The sequence below is a fragment of the Mus caroli genome, chromosome 9, assembly GCF_900094665.2.
Source record: "Mus caroli chromosome 9, CAROLI_EIJ_v1.1, whole genome shotgun sequence".
In the NCBI taxonomy this organism is placed as follows: domain Eukaryota; kingdom Metazoa; phylum Chordata; class Mammalia; order Rodentia; family Muridae; genus Mus; species Mus caroli.
The window spans coordinates 1,467,919-1,486,604 of NC_034578.1; the positions used below are offsets into that span (position 1 = coordinate 1,467,919).

The window sequence follows — 18,686 nt, forward strand, 5'->3', positions numbered from 1 at the left end:
GTTTGAGGAGAATTGGAATTAGGACTTCTTTGAAGGTCTGATAGAACCTGATGGTTCGAGACTCGACAAATGGGACCTCATAAAATTGCAAAGTTCAATAAGGCAAAGGACATTGTCCATAAGACAAAACGGCATCCAACATTTTGGGAAAAGGTCTTTAGCAACTCTACATCCTATAGAGGGCTAACATCCTATATATACAAAGAACTCAAGAAGAACTCCAGAGAACCAAATAACCCTAGGTTCTTCACACACTGAACCCATATGTTCCTGGGCTTTATTTGGTTGGGAGATTATTAATGACTGCTTCTATTTCTTTAGGGGATATGGGACTGTTTATATCATTAATCTGATCCTGATTTAACTTTGATATCTGGTATCTGTCAGGGAAGTAGCTGGATATAAAATTAACTGAAACAAATCAGTGGCCTTTCTCTACACAAATAACAAACAGGCTGAGAAAGAAATTAGGGAAACAACACCCTTCACAATAGTCACAAATAATATAAAATACCTTGGTGTGACTCTAACTAAGGAAGTGAAAGATCTATATGATAATGACTTCAAGTTTCTGATAAAAGAAATTAAAGAAGATCTCAGAAGATGGAAAGATCTGCCATGCTCATGGATTGGTAGAATTAATATAGTAAAAAATGGCTGTCTTGCCAAAAGCAATCTACAGATTCAATGAAATCCCCACCAAAATTACAACACAATTCTTCACCGAGTTAGAAAGGGCAATTTGCAAATTCATCTGGAATAACCAAAAATACCTAAGATAGCAAAAACTATTCTCAACAATAAAAGAACCTCTGATGGAATCACCATCCCTGACCTCAAGCTATGCTACAGAGCAATTGTGATAAAAACTGCTTGGTACTTGTACAGTGACAGACAGGTAGATCAATGAAATAGAATTTAAGCCCCAGAAATGAACCCACTCACCTAGAGTCGCTCAACCTTTGACAAAGGGGCTCTAACTATTCAGTGGAAAAAAGACAGCCCTTTCAATGAATGATGCTAGCTCAACTGGCAATTAGCATGTAGAAGAATGCAAATCGATCAATTTCAATCTCCTTGTACAAAGCTTAAATCCAAGTGGATCAAGAACTTCCACATAAAACTAGATGAACTGAAAGTTATAGAGGAGAAAGTTGGGAAGATCCTGGATCATATGGGCAGATGGGGAGAATTCCTGAACAGAACACCAATGGCAAATGGGACCTCATAAAATTGCAAAGTTCAGTAAGGCAAAGGACACTGTCAATAAGACAAGAAGGCAACCAACATATTGGGAAAATGTCTTTAGTAATTCTACATCCTATAGAGGGCTAACATCATATATATATATATCAAGAAGTTAGACTCCAGAGAACCTAATAACCCTATTAAAATTGGGGTACAGAGCTAAACAAAGAATTCTCAACTGAGGAATACTGAATGGCTGAGAAGCACCTAAAAATGTTCAAAATCCTTAGTCATCAGGGAAATGCATATCAAAACAATCCTGAGATTCCACCTCACACCAGTCAGAATGGCTAAGTTCAAAATCTCAGATGACAGCAGATGCTGGTGAGGATGTGGAGAAAGAGGAACACTCTACCATTGCTGGTGGAATTGCAAGCTGGTACAGTCACTCTGGAAATCAGTCTGGTGGTTCCTCAAAGAATTGGACATAGTACTACCTGAGGACCCACCTATATCACTCCTGGGCATATACCCAGAAGATTCTCCAACATGTAATAAAAAAGCATGCTCCTCTATGTTTATAGCAGCCTTATTTATAATATCTAGAAGCTGGCAAGAACCCAGATGTCCCTCAACATAGAAATGGATACACAAAATGTGGTACATTTACATAATCAAGTACTATTAAGCTATTAAAAAAAATGAATTTATGAAATTCTTAGACAAATGGATTGATTTAGAGGATATCATCCTGAGTGACGTAACCCAATCACAAAAGAATACACATGATAGTCATTCACTGATAGTGGATATTAGCCCCGAAGCTTGGACTACTCAAAATACAGTTCACAAAATTCATGAAACTCAGGAACAAGGAAGATAATGAGTTTGGATACTTTGAACCCTCTTAGAAGTGGGAACAAAACACCCCTGGAAGAATTTACAGCATCAAACTGTGGAGTAGAGACTGAAGAAATGACCATCCAAAGTCTGCCCCATCTGAGGGTCCATCCCTTTTAGTCATCAACCCCCCGACACTGTTGTGGATGCCAACAAGTGCTTTCTGACAGGAGCCCGATATAGCTTTCTCCTGTGAGGCTCTGATTTTTCCTGACAAACACCAAAGTAGATGCTCAAGGTCATCCATTGGACTGAGAATAGAGTCAACAATGAAAGAGCTAGAGAAAGAACCTAAGGTGCTGAAGGAGTTTACAGCCCCATAGTAGAAACAAAAATATGAACTAACCAGTATCCCCAGAGCTTCCCAGGGAATAAGCCACCAGCCATAGTACATTAGATGGGACTCATGGCTCCAGCTGCATATGTAGCAGAGGATGTCCTAGTTGGACATCAGTGGGAGGAAAGGCCTATGGTCCTGTAAAGGCTCTATGCCCCATTATGTAGGAATGCCAGGACCAGGAAGTGGAATGGGTGTGTTGGTGAGCTGGGGGAGGGATAGGGGATAGGTGAAGAGTCTTTTTCAGAGGGGAAACCAGGAATGAAGATTATATTTGAAATGTAAATAAAGAAAATGTCCAATTAAAAAAAGAAAAATACACCTTTGTGTAACTGTGCACACATTTACTATCTCAATAATGTACAAGGGATTTAGGGTTTCTCCTATTAGGTGAAACTCCGAAGTACTATAAAGCATTTTCTAAGACATTTTTAAATTTCCCTTTATTTTATTAGCTAGTCTACATTTTCTCTTCCTTTAGAATTGCCTAAAACTCTCATTAAATATCAAATCTTTACAAGAGCATGCTGAACTTAAAATGCCTCCATATTTACTTTTCCATCATATCTATAATTAACAGTAAACTAGTATAGACTCTACCTTGCAGCTATGAATCACAATGAATTGGATAAAAAACTCGACATTTTTGTGAAGAAAAATAATCTGAATTGTTTATGGACATAGATAATTTTGCAAGACTGTCGGAGACATCACTTTTTTTTTAATGCATAGTGACTGGGATCTGGGATGGTTTAAATGTGGACATATATATTCTTTGGATTATTTGTTTTTAGTAAAAAAGACAATGGCTATATAATATTAAAATACTTTTTCCTAATTCCTTGAAATTTAGTGAAACTTCTTGACATAATCAAAATTAGATCACAACAATTTTAAGACATTGATTTCTTCTCCTAAGCCAGCTACAGTATAGAGTTCACCTATTTTTTGCCTGTATTTGGTTCATTGAATTTTTGTTATTCACTTCTAGAATATAGAATGGAAATTGAAAATAGAAACTATTAAAAAAAAAAAAAACCTGACACTAAGATCAGGGAAAAGACAAGAATTCTCATTCTCCCCATGTCTATTCAGTATAGTACTCGAAGTGCTAGCTAGAACAATAAGACAACAAAAAGAGGTCAAGTGGATACAAATTGGCAAAGAAGAATTAAAGGTATCACTATTTGCAGATGATATGATAGTATACATAAGCAACCCAAAAAGCTCTATCAGAGAATTTCCCTACCTGATAAACTTCAGCAAAGTGAATGAATACAAAATTAACTCAAATAAATCAGTACTCTTTTTTTATACAAATGATAAATAGGCTGAGAAAGAAATTAGGGAAACAACTCCCCTCACAATAGCCACAAACAACATAAAATATCTTGGGGTAACTCTAACCAAACAAGTGAAAATCTATATGATAATAACTTCAAGTCTCTCAAGAATGAAATCAAAGAATATCTCAGAAAATGTAGAGATCTCCCATGCTCATGGGTGGCAGAATTAACAGTAAAAATGGTCATCCTACCAAAGGCAATATATAGATTCATTGCAATCCCCGTCAAAATCCCAACACAATTCTTCTAAGACATGAAAAGAGAAATTCTCAAATTCATCTGGAAAGGCAAAAAACCAGAATATTGAAAACAATATTTAACAGTAAAAGAATGGCTGGGGGGATCACCATCCCTGATCTCAAGATTCACTACAGTGCAATAGTGATAAAAAAAGAACAGCATTGTATTGGTACAGAGACAGACACATTGATCAATGGAATATAATTGAAGACCCAGAAATAAAAGTATACACTTAAGGACACTTGATCTTTGACAGAGCCAAACTATACAATGGAAAAAAGAATGAATCTTCAACAAATGGCTGTTGATATGTAGAAAATGGAAATAGACACATATTTTTCACCTTGCACAAAGCTCAAGTCCAAGTGGATCAAGGACCACAACATAAAACTAGATACACTGAATCTAATATAAGAGAAAGTGGGAAAGAGCTTTCAACTCATTGGCACAGGGATAAATTTCTATACAGAACTCCAATGACTCTAAGACCAAGAATTGATAAATGGGACCTCATGAAATTGGAAAGTTTCTGTAAGGCAAAAGACATAGCCAATAAGACAAAGAGGCAATCTACAGAGTGGGAAAAAATCTTTACTAACCCCACATCCAATAGAGGGCTAATATCCAAAATATATAAAGAACTCAAGGAACTAACTACCAAAAAAACCAAACAACCGAATCAAAAATGGGGTATAGAACTAAGCATAGAATTCACAACAGAGGAACTCTGAAGAGCTAAGAAGCACCTAAAGACATGTTCACAGTCCTTAGTGATTAGAGAAATCAAAATGACCCTGACATTCTACCTTACACCAATCAGAATGGCTAAAATCTCAGGCAACACATTTGTTGTCAAGGATGTGGAAAAAGAGGAACACTCCTCCATTGCTGGTGGGATTATGAACTGCTACAACCACTCTAGAAATCAATCTGGAGATTCCTCAGAAAACTGGAAATATATCTATCTGAAGACCCAGCAATACCACTCTTGGAAATATACCCAAAAGATGGCTCACCATGCCACAGGGGCATATGTTCCACTATGTTCATAGCAGCCTTGTTTGTGATAGCCAGAAGCTGAAAACAACCCAGATGTCCTACCAAAAAAGAATGGATGGGGAAAATGTGGTTCATTTACACAATGGAATACTACTCAGCTATTAAGAATGAGGACATCCTGGATTTTGAAGGCAAATAGATAGAACTACTTCTAGTTGTCGTGAGTGAGGCAACTCAGACCCAAAAGGACATGCTTGGTATGTACTCACTAATAATTTGATATTAACTAAAAACAAACAAACAAAAATGTAAAGACTACCCAAGATACATTCCACAGAACTTAAAAAAGTTAACAATCTGAAGGGCTCAAGTGAGGATTCCTCAGTCCCACCTGGGAGGGAGAAGAAAGCAATCACAAGTGGGAATGGAGGGAGGGACCTGGGATGGAAATTGGACAGGGAAGAGGGGAACCTGATCTGGTGTTGTGTGAGGGAAAATGACTGAAACCTTCGGGGCCAGCAGAAAGAATAAAACCAGGCAACCTCAGGAGGGGACCCTCCAGAATGTACAAGAGACCTGGGAAGTGAGAGACTCTCAGGACTCAAAGGGAGAGACCTTAGATGAAATGCCCTACATTATGGAGATGGAACTTGTAGAGCCCACCTCCAGCCCAGAGACGGGGCATCAAGTGAGGAATAGGGTTTCCATCCCACAGTCAAAACCCATAATTGTTCCAGTCTGAAAAAACTGCAGGGATGAAAATGGAGAGGAACCTGAGAAAAAGAAGGTCCAGCAACAGACCCAAAATGTGATCCAGCTCAAGGGGAAGCCCCAAGATTATTACTGAGGTTATGGAACAGTCACAAAAAGGGACCTATTATGACTGTCCTCTGAAATAACCAACAAGCAGCAGAAAGAGTCAGATGTAGATATTTATACTCAACCAATGGACAGAAACTGCTGACTCCTGTGGTTGAATTAGGGGAAAGCTGGAAGAAGCTGAGGAGGAGGACAACCCTGTAGTAGGGGCAGCAATTTCAATTAACCTGGACCCCCGAGATCTCTTAGACACTGGACCATCAACCAGACAGTGTAGCCAGCTGATATGAGGCCCCCAGCACATGTACAGCAGAGGATTGCAGGGTATGGGTTTAGTCAGAGAAGATGTACATAACCCTCAAGAGACTGGAGGCCCCAGGGAGTTTAGAGGTCTGGTGGGGTCAGGGTTGGGGGGTAGGAACCTCCTCATGGAGACAGGGAGGCAGGGAGGAGGCATGGCATGTGGAACAGTCAGAGGGTGGACTGGGATGGAAATAAAATCTTGAGTTTTATATAAATAATAAATAAATAAACAAACAACAGACAGACAAACAAACCTGGCACTTCAATTTATGTTTTACTGTTATTTGAATGAAAATATTTAATGTACAAACTTAATGACATTATAAACACAGTAGAGGCCTTCATGATGCTATACATTCAGCCTTTGAAACTTTGGAAAATGTGTTTAGAGATTCGAAGTGTGTCTATATGTGTGTTTGTGTGTGTGGTTTTTTTTTTGTTGTTTTTTTGTATCTTTGCATTTTGTGGTTTGTATAAGAGTGGCTCCTTATTGGCTCATGTTTTAAAAGATGGTTTCTCTTTGATGTAATTGTTTGGACAAGGATTAGAATGTGTGCAACTTTGGAGAACCTATGCCACTGTGCATGGGCTTGAGGTTTTAAAAGATTTGCCATTCCCAGTGAACTGACTCTACCTCCTGCCTGAGTATCTCAGATGCTGTCCCACAGTCATACTTGCATGCCTGCTCCTTTTCCACTCATTGTGATAATGATGGACTCCTAGCTCTCAGAACTTTGAACCCCAAATAAACGTGGACACTTTGAGATGCCTTCGTCATAGTATTTTATCAACTAATATGATTCAGTTGAATGTGACATTATGCTCATAGATATATTTGATTTTAATGTTATTTAAAAATTGTTTTAATTTTTAAATTTATTTAAAAATTATTTGGTAAACAGTGAATTAAAATTTAACACAGTATAATTTTAGTAAAAATTAAGATAATTGAAGTATTTTAATTTCAAATAACTAAGAAAGACAAAGCAAGTATGGACTTCTGCTTACAGAGTTTTATTAATATTTAATCCTCAATAATTTTCAGCATTGCTGAACTAATCATCACATTTTAACAGGTTTGGGATTATCTTATATTCTAATTAAAGTCCTCTATTGAGTTTGGTTACAGAACAAATAACTGGATGACACACTGACTATTCTGCATGATGTCATTGTACGCTGTTTTATTTTCAGAAAGCACACTCAGGACAAGCTCATGATTTAATCAACTATTTTGTGCAGTCTTAAATCTGCATGGAGTTCATGCTCAGTGTTCTGTAGTTCTGCTGACAGATATTCCTAAGGAAGGGACAGTTGCACAACACACTTTCTGAACTCTCACTCACACTATGTTAGCATTGTCAGGTCAGATTTCCTTCCTATGATATTAGAGTAGAATTTAAATACCACCCATTTTGCTCCTATAGATCATATGTCTCATTTGAGTGTTCTCCTTAGTGAAATTGCCTCCGCGTACAAAAACATAAAGGACTGCCTTTGAAATCTGGTTCTAAATTATGTTAATTCTTCATAGCTTATGCTTGAAGTAGAGTGGTAGTGGCCATGGCAATAACCTCTGCACTTACTGGGCGGTGGTGGCACATGCCTTTAATNCCAGCACTTGGGAGGCAGAAGCAGAGGTAGGTGGATTTCTGAGTTCAAGGCCAGCCTGGTCTACAAAGTGAGTTTCAGGACAGCCAGGGATACACAGAGAAACACTGTCTTGTAAAACCGAAAAACTGAAACACAAACAAAACAAACAAACAAACAAACAAACAAAGGGTTAAAGGCCAAGGGTCATTATATAAGAAGACTGTCTCAGCAGGATAAAACTTTATTAAAGTTACCCAAATTTCAGGAATATAAAAGAAAAATTTTTATAAAATGAAATGATCATCTGGATAACTGACAAATATAGTCTTATACATGTTTCCTATGGAAAAAAAACAGTATAACTTCATGTTATGCAACATTAAATCACTATATATTCTTTTTATCTTTTCTTTTATTAAAAATAGATTTATTTCTTCCATAATATATCTTGACTATGGTTTACTCTCTCTACCCCTCCTAATACCTCCCTAGATACCCTTCAATCAAGATCTGCTCTCTTTCTGTCTCTTGTTAGCACAGGGTGGACATCTAAGAGATGATAACAAACTACAACAAGATAAAACAAAAAGCACCATATTAAAGAGAGAGAAGACAAAGTAAGAGAAGGGAGAGAGGCCAATATAAAGCACAAGTATCAGAAACATACTCATTCACAATCTCAGGAATTCTACAAATCTCTAAGCAGGAAACCATAATATATAAGCAGATTCACGCAGGCCCTGTGCATGTTACTTAAGTCTCTTGAGTTCATATGAACTCTCCTCAGGTTGATTTAGAAGGCCTTATTTTCCTGGTGTCCTCTGTACTCTCTGGCTCTTAACCTCTTTCTGCATCCTCTTCTGTTTCTTGAGCACTGTGGGAAGGATTGGATGGAGACACTCCATTTAGGGCAGTGTTGCAATCAAATGTCTGTCTGTGATTCTGACTTTTTCTCTTTGCTGCAGAAGTAAGCTTCTCTGATGAAGGCTGGAAAAAGCACAAGTCGGTAAGAGTACCAGGATGTGTTTAGGACTCATTTCAACACTATCCTTTTTCTTTATTTCTTCATTTTTTCTTTTTTTAAAGAACAGTACAGTTTGTGTTTAGTCTAGCTCTCTGTTTTATCTTGTTCTTGTTGACTCAAGCAATGTCTGGTATGGGTTTCTTCTCAATTCTAGAAAGAATTTAATTTCTTTCTTAGTCCTGTCTTGACCCATTCCTTACTTAGGAGAGTTGTTCAGTTCCTGTGAGTTTACCAGCTTTCTCTTGTTTCTGATTTTGTTGATATCCATCTTAATATGTGGTAGTCATATAGGATATATGGTTTTATGTCAATTCTCTTTTATCTGCTGTGATTTGTTTTTTTATCCAAGTATGTGGCTATTTGTAAAGAAAATCCCTGAGGTGCTGAGAAGAAGATATCTGTGCTCTGTTTGACTGAAATATTCTATAAATTACAGTTAAGTCTATTTTGTTTATAATGTCTAGTAGCTCTATTATTTGATTGTTTGATTATTGTCAGGGATGCCTTGTCTGTTAGAGAGAGTGGAGTATTAAAGTCTCCCACTATCAGTGTGGGAGAATTAATATGTGACTGAAAATGATCCTTTTACAAACGTAGGTGCCTTTGTGTTTGTGACATAGATGTTAAGAATTTCAATGTTCTTTGTGGTTCCTGTCCAGTTTCTAATTTTTTCTTATTTCTAGATTTCCATAAGTTTGAGTTTTCTTTATTGATTTTACTTTCACATTCAGGTTTTGAACTCTTTCACTCATTTTTATCTATTTTGATATTTCTTGGAGTTTATATAGGTTTTTAAGGGATTTATATTTCCTCTCAAAGGACCTCTACTATATTCCTAAGGATATTTTTCTTGTGTTTTAACTATGTTGGATTATTAATGGTCTGCTGTAGTAGGGTTGGTTGACTCTAGTGTAGACTTTTTTTGATGTGATTGTGTTTTTGTGTTGACATCTAAGCATCACGGACTGGGAATACTATATTTCCCAGTACTGATATCTGATCTTGTCTTTGTTAAGTGGGTATTTTATTCCTTGGTTTTGTTTCCTTTCTGGTTTTTAAGAAAGTGTGGAGGCTGTATGTATATTTTACTTCTTAAAATATATTTTCTTTTATTTGATATTTCCTTTATTTACATTTCAAATGTTATTCCCTTTCCAGGCCTCCACTCTGGAAAATCCCTATCCTATCCCCCTTCCTCTTACCTCTATAAAGGTGCTCCCCCAACCACCCGCCCACTCCTGCCTTCCAGCCCTGGCATTTCCCTACACTGGGGCATCAAACCCCTCAGGACCAAGGGCTGCTCCTTCCACTGATATCAAACAAGATAGGAAACTCTTTGGGGGTCCTAATAAATGTGCACATTTATAACACCAAGTAAAATGCACTACTAGGCATTGTGTGTGGATGCATATGAATGTATATGAATGGATGGGAGTTAAGGTCATTGACAGGAGGGAGGAAAGCAGGGTATTCAACCAGGATTTGCTTAGTTAGTCACAGTAGGACTTTGGGGTTCAGAACAAATTAGAGCTCAGGGACATCAACTTTGGGGTAAACATTATAAATGAATAGGGAGAAAAGGCGTTAAAATAAAAACAAAATAAAGAAAACTATACAGTTAGTGGATTTTTTCTTTTATTAAAACACACACACGAAAAGCGAGTGAGGAGAGCGTGACGGCGGCGTAGCCATCGCTGAAGGAAGAGCGAGGCTCGAGCTTCCGCATCGAGATTTGGTGACTGAGGAAAGGACCCAGAGACTCCTTGAACAACTAAGGCAAGTCAGGATGGTTTCAATCCCAGAATACTACGAAGGGAAGAATATCCTTCTCACCGGAGCCACTGGTTTCTTAGGCAAGGTGCTTCTGGAAAAGTTGTTGAGGTCTTGTCCCAGGGAGAATTCAGTCTATGTTTTGGTGAGACAAAAAGCTGGTCAGACAACCCAAGAGCGAGTGGAGGAAATCCTCAGTGGCAAGCTTTTCGACAGGTTGAGAGATGAAAATCCAGATTTTAGAGAGAAAATTATAGCGATCAACAGTGAACTCACCCAACCTAAACTGGCTCTCAGTGAAGAAGATAAGGAGATCATTATAGACTCTACAAATGCCATATTCCACTGTGCAGCTACTGTAAGATTTAATGAAAATTTAAGAGATGCTGTCCAGTTAAATGTGATAGCTACACGACAGCTTGCACAGCAAATGAAGAATCTGGAAGTGTTCATGCATGTCTCAACAGCGTATGCCTACTGCAATAGAAAGCATATTGATGAAGTAGTTTATCCACCCCCTGTAGATCCCAAGAAGCTGATTGATTCTTTAGAATGGATGGATGATGGCCTAGTATATGATATCACACCAAAATTGATAGGCGACAGACCTAACACGTACATATACACCAAGGCATTATCAGAGTATGCTGTGCAACAAGGAGGAGCAAAGCTAAATGTTGCCATTGTAAGGCCGTAGATCGTTGGTGCCAGTTGGAAAGAACCTTTTCCAGGATGGATTGATAACTTTAATGGACCAAGTGGTCTCTTCATTGCGGTAAATAAACTTTTTATGATTTACTATTTTATATATTTTCCTATATCTTTATACATATGTGCACGTATACATGTTTTGGCTATGTATTTTAAGGTGTTGTTTTTAATTTCAACAAAGGCAGGGAAAGGAATTCTTCGAACAATGCGTGCCTCCAACAATGCCCTTGCAGATCTCGTTCCTGTAGATGTAGTGGTCAACACGAGCCTTGCTGCAGCCTGGTATTCTGGAGTTAATAGACCAAGAAACATCATGGTGTATAATTGCACAACAGGCAGCACTAATCTTTTCCACTGGGGGGAAGTTGAATACCATGTAATTTCCACTTTCAAGAGGAATCCTCTCGAACAGGCCTTCAGACGGCCCAATGTAAATCTAACCTCCAATCACCTTTTATATCATTACTGGATTGCTGTAAGCCATAAGGCCCCAGCATTCCTGCATGATATCTACCTCAGGATGACTGGAAGAAGCCCAAGGATGATGAAAACAATCACTCGTCTTCACAAAGCCATAGTATTCCTTGAGTATTTTACAAGTAACTCTTGGTTTTGGAATACTGATAATGTCAATATGTTAATGAACCAACTAAACCTTGAAGATAAAAAAGACCTTTAATATTGATGTACGGCAGTTACATTGGGCAGAATATATAGAAAACTACTGCATGGGGACTAAGAAGTACGTGTTGAATGAAGAGATGTCTGGCCTCCCTGCCGCTCGGAAGCATCTCAACAAGTTGCGGAATATCCGTTATGGTTTCAATACAATCCTTGTGATACTTATCGGGCGCATTTTTATTGCATGATCACAAATGGCAAGAAACATCTGGTATTTTGTGGTTAGTCTGTGTTACAAATTTCTGTCATACTTCCGAGCATCCAGCACTATGAGATACTGAAGACCAAGAATTTAGCATTAGAACATCTATGCATATGGTGATCTAAATGCACAAAATGTAAAATGTACTTAAATCATCTCACCTTTTGTTAAGACATTAAACCATCTTAAATTGGAGCGTGGAGTAAATTATGGTCCATTTTATGTAACATTTTAATGTTTATGCTCAAAACCTNNTGAACACACTGTGGTATGCCAGCTCAGAACTGCAGTAGTCACTCAAATTATGATTCAACATTTTAATCCTTGGAATGCAAAGGGTAGGAAGGGGGCAGAAGTGGGGCTATGGGAGCATTGACCAGTATAACTGTGCAGTTCTGGAACATACTAATTAAAACATGCCTTAACATGCAGTCCTAATATTCAGTGCAATGGAAAATGTGCAGACAGAAGGCCTAGATAAATTAGTTAAGTATTTGATTTGATTTGATTCTTCAATGTTGATTTCTTTTTTCTTTTTAATCCTTTGAGAGGTGGGGTTTAATTTTGCTAAGACCACAGCCATGTGTTTTTTCTTCCTGTAAGTTACAGGTGGTGTCAAACGCAAAGACTTGTTCTGATTTTCTTTCTGAATAAATGTGTGTTGCATATCATTTTTTATAAGTAATTAGTTGCTCTTATGATCAGAAGGCCAAATATTATTCTAAAGACACTAATAGATCTGAATGAATTTAAGATTCTGTATCAATGTATACTCTGTGCATTTGAAGCAAAGTGAAAACATGCACGGTAAAGGAAACCACTTTTCTAGTCTGCATTTTGATCAATGGAACTCGGGTGAGATGTGTTTTCATTTTGAAGAGGATTTCTTGAGATGTGATGAGAGGTGGGATTGGGGAAGGATTCAGTATATTTATCCTCTCCTCTCTCATCAATTTTCCCACAGGACTTGCCTCATGTGAACATGCATTATTATGAAGGAATGTAGTTGCAGCTTTTAACATTAAGAAAATGTCCTCATGTGTTTGCCAACACACACTAATTTGACCTTGAAAGCTGAATTCCTTTAAAAATGAATAATGCATAAGTATGTGTATAAAATTAAATAAAGGATTTTACCATGTAAAGTAGCAAACTGTTGAATGAGTTTCAAGTCATCNTTTCTTTGCATGTTGTTTTAGCTTTAGAAAGACATGCGCTATAGAAACAAGTAATAGCAAAAAATTGATGTATATTTATTGATTCAATTCCCTTTAAATCTTACTAGTTTGTTACTATTTTATCCATATTTTTTAATGGCTTGTTCAGCATAACACAGTTATAATTAAGCTGATCAAGTTGTACTACATTTAAATCATCAGCAGTGTATCTTGAAAGTGCTTAAAGGGTTAGTTCATAGTACAAGAAATTAAATGCAACTTTACATTTTAATTTTTTGTCAATTAAAATACAACGTAGAAGTTTATTTTAGTATTGTGGAAACAAAATGTAAAGGAAACCAACTTTTTCCATACTGATGTATAATCTTGAAAAGGAAAAAAAAGCTTCTCTGTTGAAGCTAGACTTGTGTAGTAAAACTTTTAAACATTATTTTAAAAGGAATATGTATATAAATATCTGTGTATTCTTTGGAATGATTCTGAAGTCTCTGGTCTAGGACCATGCCTGTATAAGGTGTGAGAGACCATGATGGTGTGTGAGAATGGAATAAATGATGCCTTTGATATAAGGTGGCCCATATAATATACATTGAGTACTCCATGTCTCCAAATGGATTTCCATGATGTAATGAAAACACACTAACCTTTTTATGACTTTTATACATCTGCCAAAATATTCTGAGAATCTGATAAATTGTCTTTGGGTCTCTGAAAAGAATCAGATGCATTGTGGGCAGGCCTGTAAACTGAACCAGATATGTGTCTTCTATTTTATTGCTCTTGTAATCTAATTTAAAGAACCGCTAACTAAGGCTGTGCTGAGGAGGTCAAATTAATTTTTATTTGTTTAGAATTCTGTTGTCAAAAGAAAGGTAATGAATGAATGATGCTCATCCTGGAATTTATAATTTTGAAATTAGTATGGAGTAAAATGTGAGATCGTTGAGCTTTATCAACTATACTTTGTATTCAAGTCATATTTTTAGAGTTTAGAGATGTATACTGTTTGTAATTTGCTACAGTGATTTTAGTTCTGATTATATTTTTCATATAGATTATTCAATAGGGAAACTCTGTAAAATAAATTAATTTCATTCACCTCATTTGGCAAAACTGTATTCTGAACCATTTAGGGTTTTTCCCTTATCTTTCCTTCTCTGAACTCTGGCATACATATTTGTACACTGTAATGTCATTGTAACTGTTTAATTGCCTTGGCAATGCTAATGTATCATAACACTTAGTTCAGAAAAGCATGACCGGGTCATGTTGTTTGACTTAAGGGTAACATAGAATAAGTGTTTCTCCAGTCTGCCAGATAAAGCTTGGTAGTGGGAGGGGACCCTGACCTCTCCCTTTTGTGTTTGTCTATAGGAACTGATTGGGAAACTTTTGTTTTGTGTTTTTTTTGTTTGTTTGTTTTAAGTGTAAACTGATACTCTTTTATAAGAAGTAAATAGAAACATTATTGGGTGCCTTTGTTTGTAAACCAAAAAGTAATAAATGAATCCCTATATTTCTATTAAAAAAATAAAAAATAAAACACACACACACACACACACACACACACACACAATATAGTCTGATTACTCTTTCCCTTCAACTTCTAGTTCCTTGGCACATACCCTCTCACCTAGATACTCATCCTTCTTGTCTTTTGTAATAAAAGAAACAGACATCTAAAAAATAATTATAAAATAAAATAAAATAAGAGAGATGAAAAACAGAAACAAGATTAAACAACAAAACAACAAAAAGGGGGGGCAAACAAAAAAGCATAAGAAATTCATACAGATGCAGAAACAAACATGTTCACACCCACAGGATTCCATAAAAGCAGATTTTAACTAAGAATGTAGTTTGTTCCATGACTGGGAAAACACAAATATTTTTATTTTAAATTGGTACCACTTCAAGAAACTCTTAAGAATGGAGTTTTACTAACCTTGATATTATAAACTATGAGCTGTTAATGAAAATAACTCTTAGTGACTCTCCTTGTATGTTTTGTATTCATTCATTTAGTTGTCAGGGCTTGGACTGAGGGTCTAAGAAGGTACCTACCCATCACTGAACAGCATCCTCACCATTTGCATTTCCTTGTGTTACATACAGCATTTGCTTAAAGCAGGTAAGAACATTAAAAACATGACTCCATGATAAAAAAAGACATGGAAGTAAATATTGTCTAATTTAAAAGAAGTGTCATTTTGGAAATCAGCTTTATGATTGCTATTTTAAAAACTGAAAAAGTTGTCGAAGCATATGGAGTTGTTGTGTTGGTTATATTTTTCAACTTGAGACAGTGTAGAGTCATTAGAGAAAACTAGAAATTAATTGAGGAAATTCCCCTATTCAATGGTTTTCTAGGCAGATCTATGGGGGAACTTTCTTGATTGATGTGAAAGTGCTCCTACCAACTTTGGGTGGTATCATCCATAAGTGGTCCAAGAGTACATAAGAAAGCAAATTGAGGGAGTCAAAACGAGCCAGCATTTCACCACAGCTTCTGCTTCAGTGCTTACATCTAGGTTCTTCACTTGAGTTTCTACTCCCACTTTCTTTCATTATGGACTCTAGCTGTAAGATGAAAAATATCTTTTCTACTCCAAGTTGTCTTCATCACAGCGACATAAACCAAATTATTACTGTTGTGGTATTGTTAACATAGCACCTGATGTATACAAACCATCAATGCAGAATGCATCATTATTTGTTATGATTAATGCCAAAGACATTACCACTTTCTGCTAAGAACTCTTCTTGATTGCATTTGTTCTTGTTATCACTTAACAAGAGTAAAAGGAAATAATGTAACAGAGTTAAGGTGTCTCCTATCAAGGAAGTGCCATAGGAGAAGCTCAAGCCCTTTAAATAGGAAAGCTAGGGAATAACACTGATTAGGTGTAGACTGTGTTATGACCTCTCTACATCATATAGGGCTTTAGTCAAAACAGATGAACACTATTTTATCCATCCTTTACAAAGTCGCATGTTTTTAGAAAGGTAACTTAATCTTGATATCAGTAAAGTAAAAAAAAATGCATATGATTTCTTGATGAAAGGAATTTCTTATATAGCAAATATTAAAAGCACTTAAAATAATACTACAAAACTAGTCAATTCATTTGTAAAATTAAATTCTTTGTGAGGTAGAATAAAAAGTTCAACATTTTTGGAAATCAATTTGGCATTTTGCACAGTGAATTGAAATTCAGGAATTTATCCTGATACTCTAACACTTTGTTGGATTAAATATTTCAGCCCACCACACCCTAACACTTCATCATACTAAAATAACCTAATATATCAAGGAATATAAATAGCTACTTAAATGTTTTCATTTATAGTAGAATATTTTCACTTTATACATAAATATAGCACTATGGAAATAATGAATAAACTGTTAAAAATTATTTAACATCATTAAATCCTGTAGTAGCTTAAACTATAATGATTTTATGTTTCAAATTTATTGTAGGCATGAGGATATTAATCATACCTAACAGCAGCAAAAAACACAGATTCCTTTCCTTACTCAATATTTTCTTCAAATTCTCTTACTACATTAGCAGTTTATCTTCAATTTTTAGAAGTTTTCCTTTACTACTCTGGGTTAATAAGAGTCAATAATCTTTATTTCTCTTTAAAGCAAAGCTTCAAACCCAATTGTCTTCTTTTCTTATGGAGAGAATGGTGTTTAAGGGATAACACCCACGAGTTTTCAGTTTGATCAAAGCTGACTTTGTAATGAAAAATAAAATGAAAATAACTTCTCTGCTCTTATCCTCATGGTGATTAGCAAACCGAAGAGGCTCTGAAAACACCTACAGAGCAGGTATAATAATACAATAATAATAACAACAACAATAATAATATATATAATAATACAATAAGGTTCTAGGAAATCAATATAGGCAAAGAAGAATTATTTTGTAGGAGAAGAAACTTACTCTCTAATAAATGTAACTTCTCAGTCATAGTCTTCACTCCATTTTTAATATGTCTGGACACAAGGTGAGCTGGATCCAGGAAGGTTTCTTTCCTTATTTTTTACTTTATATTGTGACAGAAAAGCTGAAGATATAAAAGCACAATATTTTAAAATTTCTTATCCAGAGTAATAGGCATTAGGACTTACATTTTTTTCTTCACCCCTTCCTTAAGATATTAAGAATTATACTTGGCATAAGTTGATGTGAGTGTACTTCCAGAACTAGCCGATTTCAGTTCTTGCCATGATCTCACTGATGACTTATCACTGGATGAAATTTCTAAAGTGAATATGTATGCAGCATTCACAATAATGTTTTCCTCACCACTACACCAAATGTGAAATCTGCCAACTCTCCCTAAAGAAACTCAATTTTCGTTAATCCACTTTTATTTTAGAGTCAAGTAATCCTCATAGATTGTTTTTGTTTAGTTTGTTTCAATATTTATGGAATGCAAGATCATTATGTGGTACAGGCTACCTATTTTATTGATCTATATAAAAGATGACCAAAACTGTTTTCTTCAAAAACCACTCATAAAGAATTTTATCATGTCAATTACAGATGGTGTTACAACCTCTCAGAATTATATGTTCAAGACTCAACCTGTGTTTAAAGATAGTAACAGATGACTAAGGTTAAATTACATCTTGAGTATAGAGTCCTAGTACAATAGGAACATTGCCTTGATAAGGAAACTATGTACACTCAAATAAAATCAGAAGTTGCTATCTGAAAACCAAGACCTCAAAACTCTATCTTTAAGAATTGTGAGAAAACAATTTTGCTTTTTATGCCACTAGATCTATGTGATTTTATGATAACAATCCTGCCTAAGTAATGACTGATAGACTCATCATACAGCTTACTTCTGTAGACTACTAGATAACTATTTAATATATGAAAAGTTGCTCAAGTTAAAGGAACTTGTTAAAGCAAATTGTTCTCTATATGTGTAACTGTACTTACTGGACAAATATGTATGGTTTATTTTGTCTATTAAATTCAATAATCAATTCAGATAGTCAACACCATTTCTCCCTGAGAATGGCTAAGAACAGTGTTTGTTTATATCCTCTATGACCATAGTATTAGATTGACCATGACACAGATGTGCTAATTATGGATCTACCCAAATCATTTAGAATACTGTTATTGCTTGGTTCGAATGTATAATGGAAAATCATGTTTGATATTTTTCTTATTGCTAGAAACAGAAATAAAATAAAATAAAATACCTGACCAAACCAACTTAAGGACAGATGGATTTGTCATCTTGTATAGTCCATCCTAACAAGAAAGGCGTGCCTGAAGTGTCAAGCAATTGGACAATGGATATATGGTTTCATTAGTCTGGCCTTTTTTCCCTTCCTTCCTTCCTTCCTTCCTTCCTTCCTTCC

At 35.9% G+C, this 18,686-nt stretch overlaps 1 protein-coding gene across 1 annotated transcript; it reads left to right on the forward strand.

Moving 5' to 3' along the window:
• The first annotated feature begins 10,468 nt into the window (after positions 1–10,468).
• Positions 10,469–12,272, forward strand: LOC110302264 (fatty acyl-CoA reductase 1-like). Its single transcript, XM_021173102.2, is given in 3 exon segments — positions 10,469–11,294; positions 11,412–11,894; positions 11,896–12,272. Coding segments are annotated over 3 exon segments (1,539 nt in total). The 5' UTR covers positions 10,469–10,535; the 3' UTR covers positions 12,193–12,272.
• Positions 12,273–18,686: the final 6,414 nt, after the last annotated feature.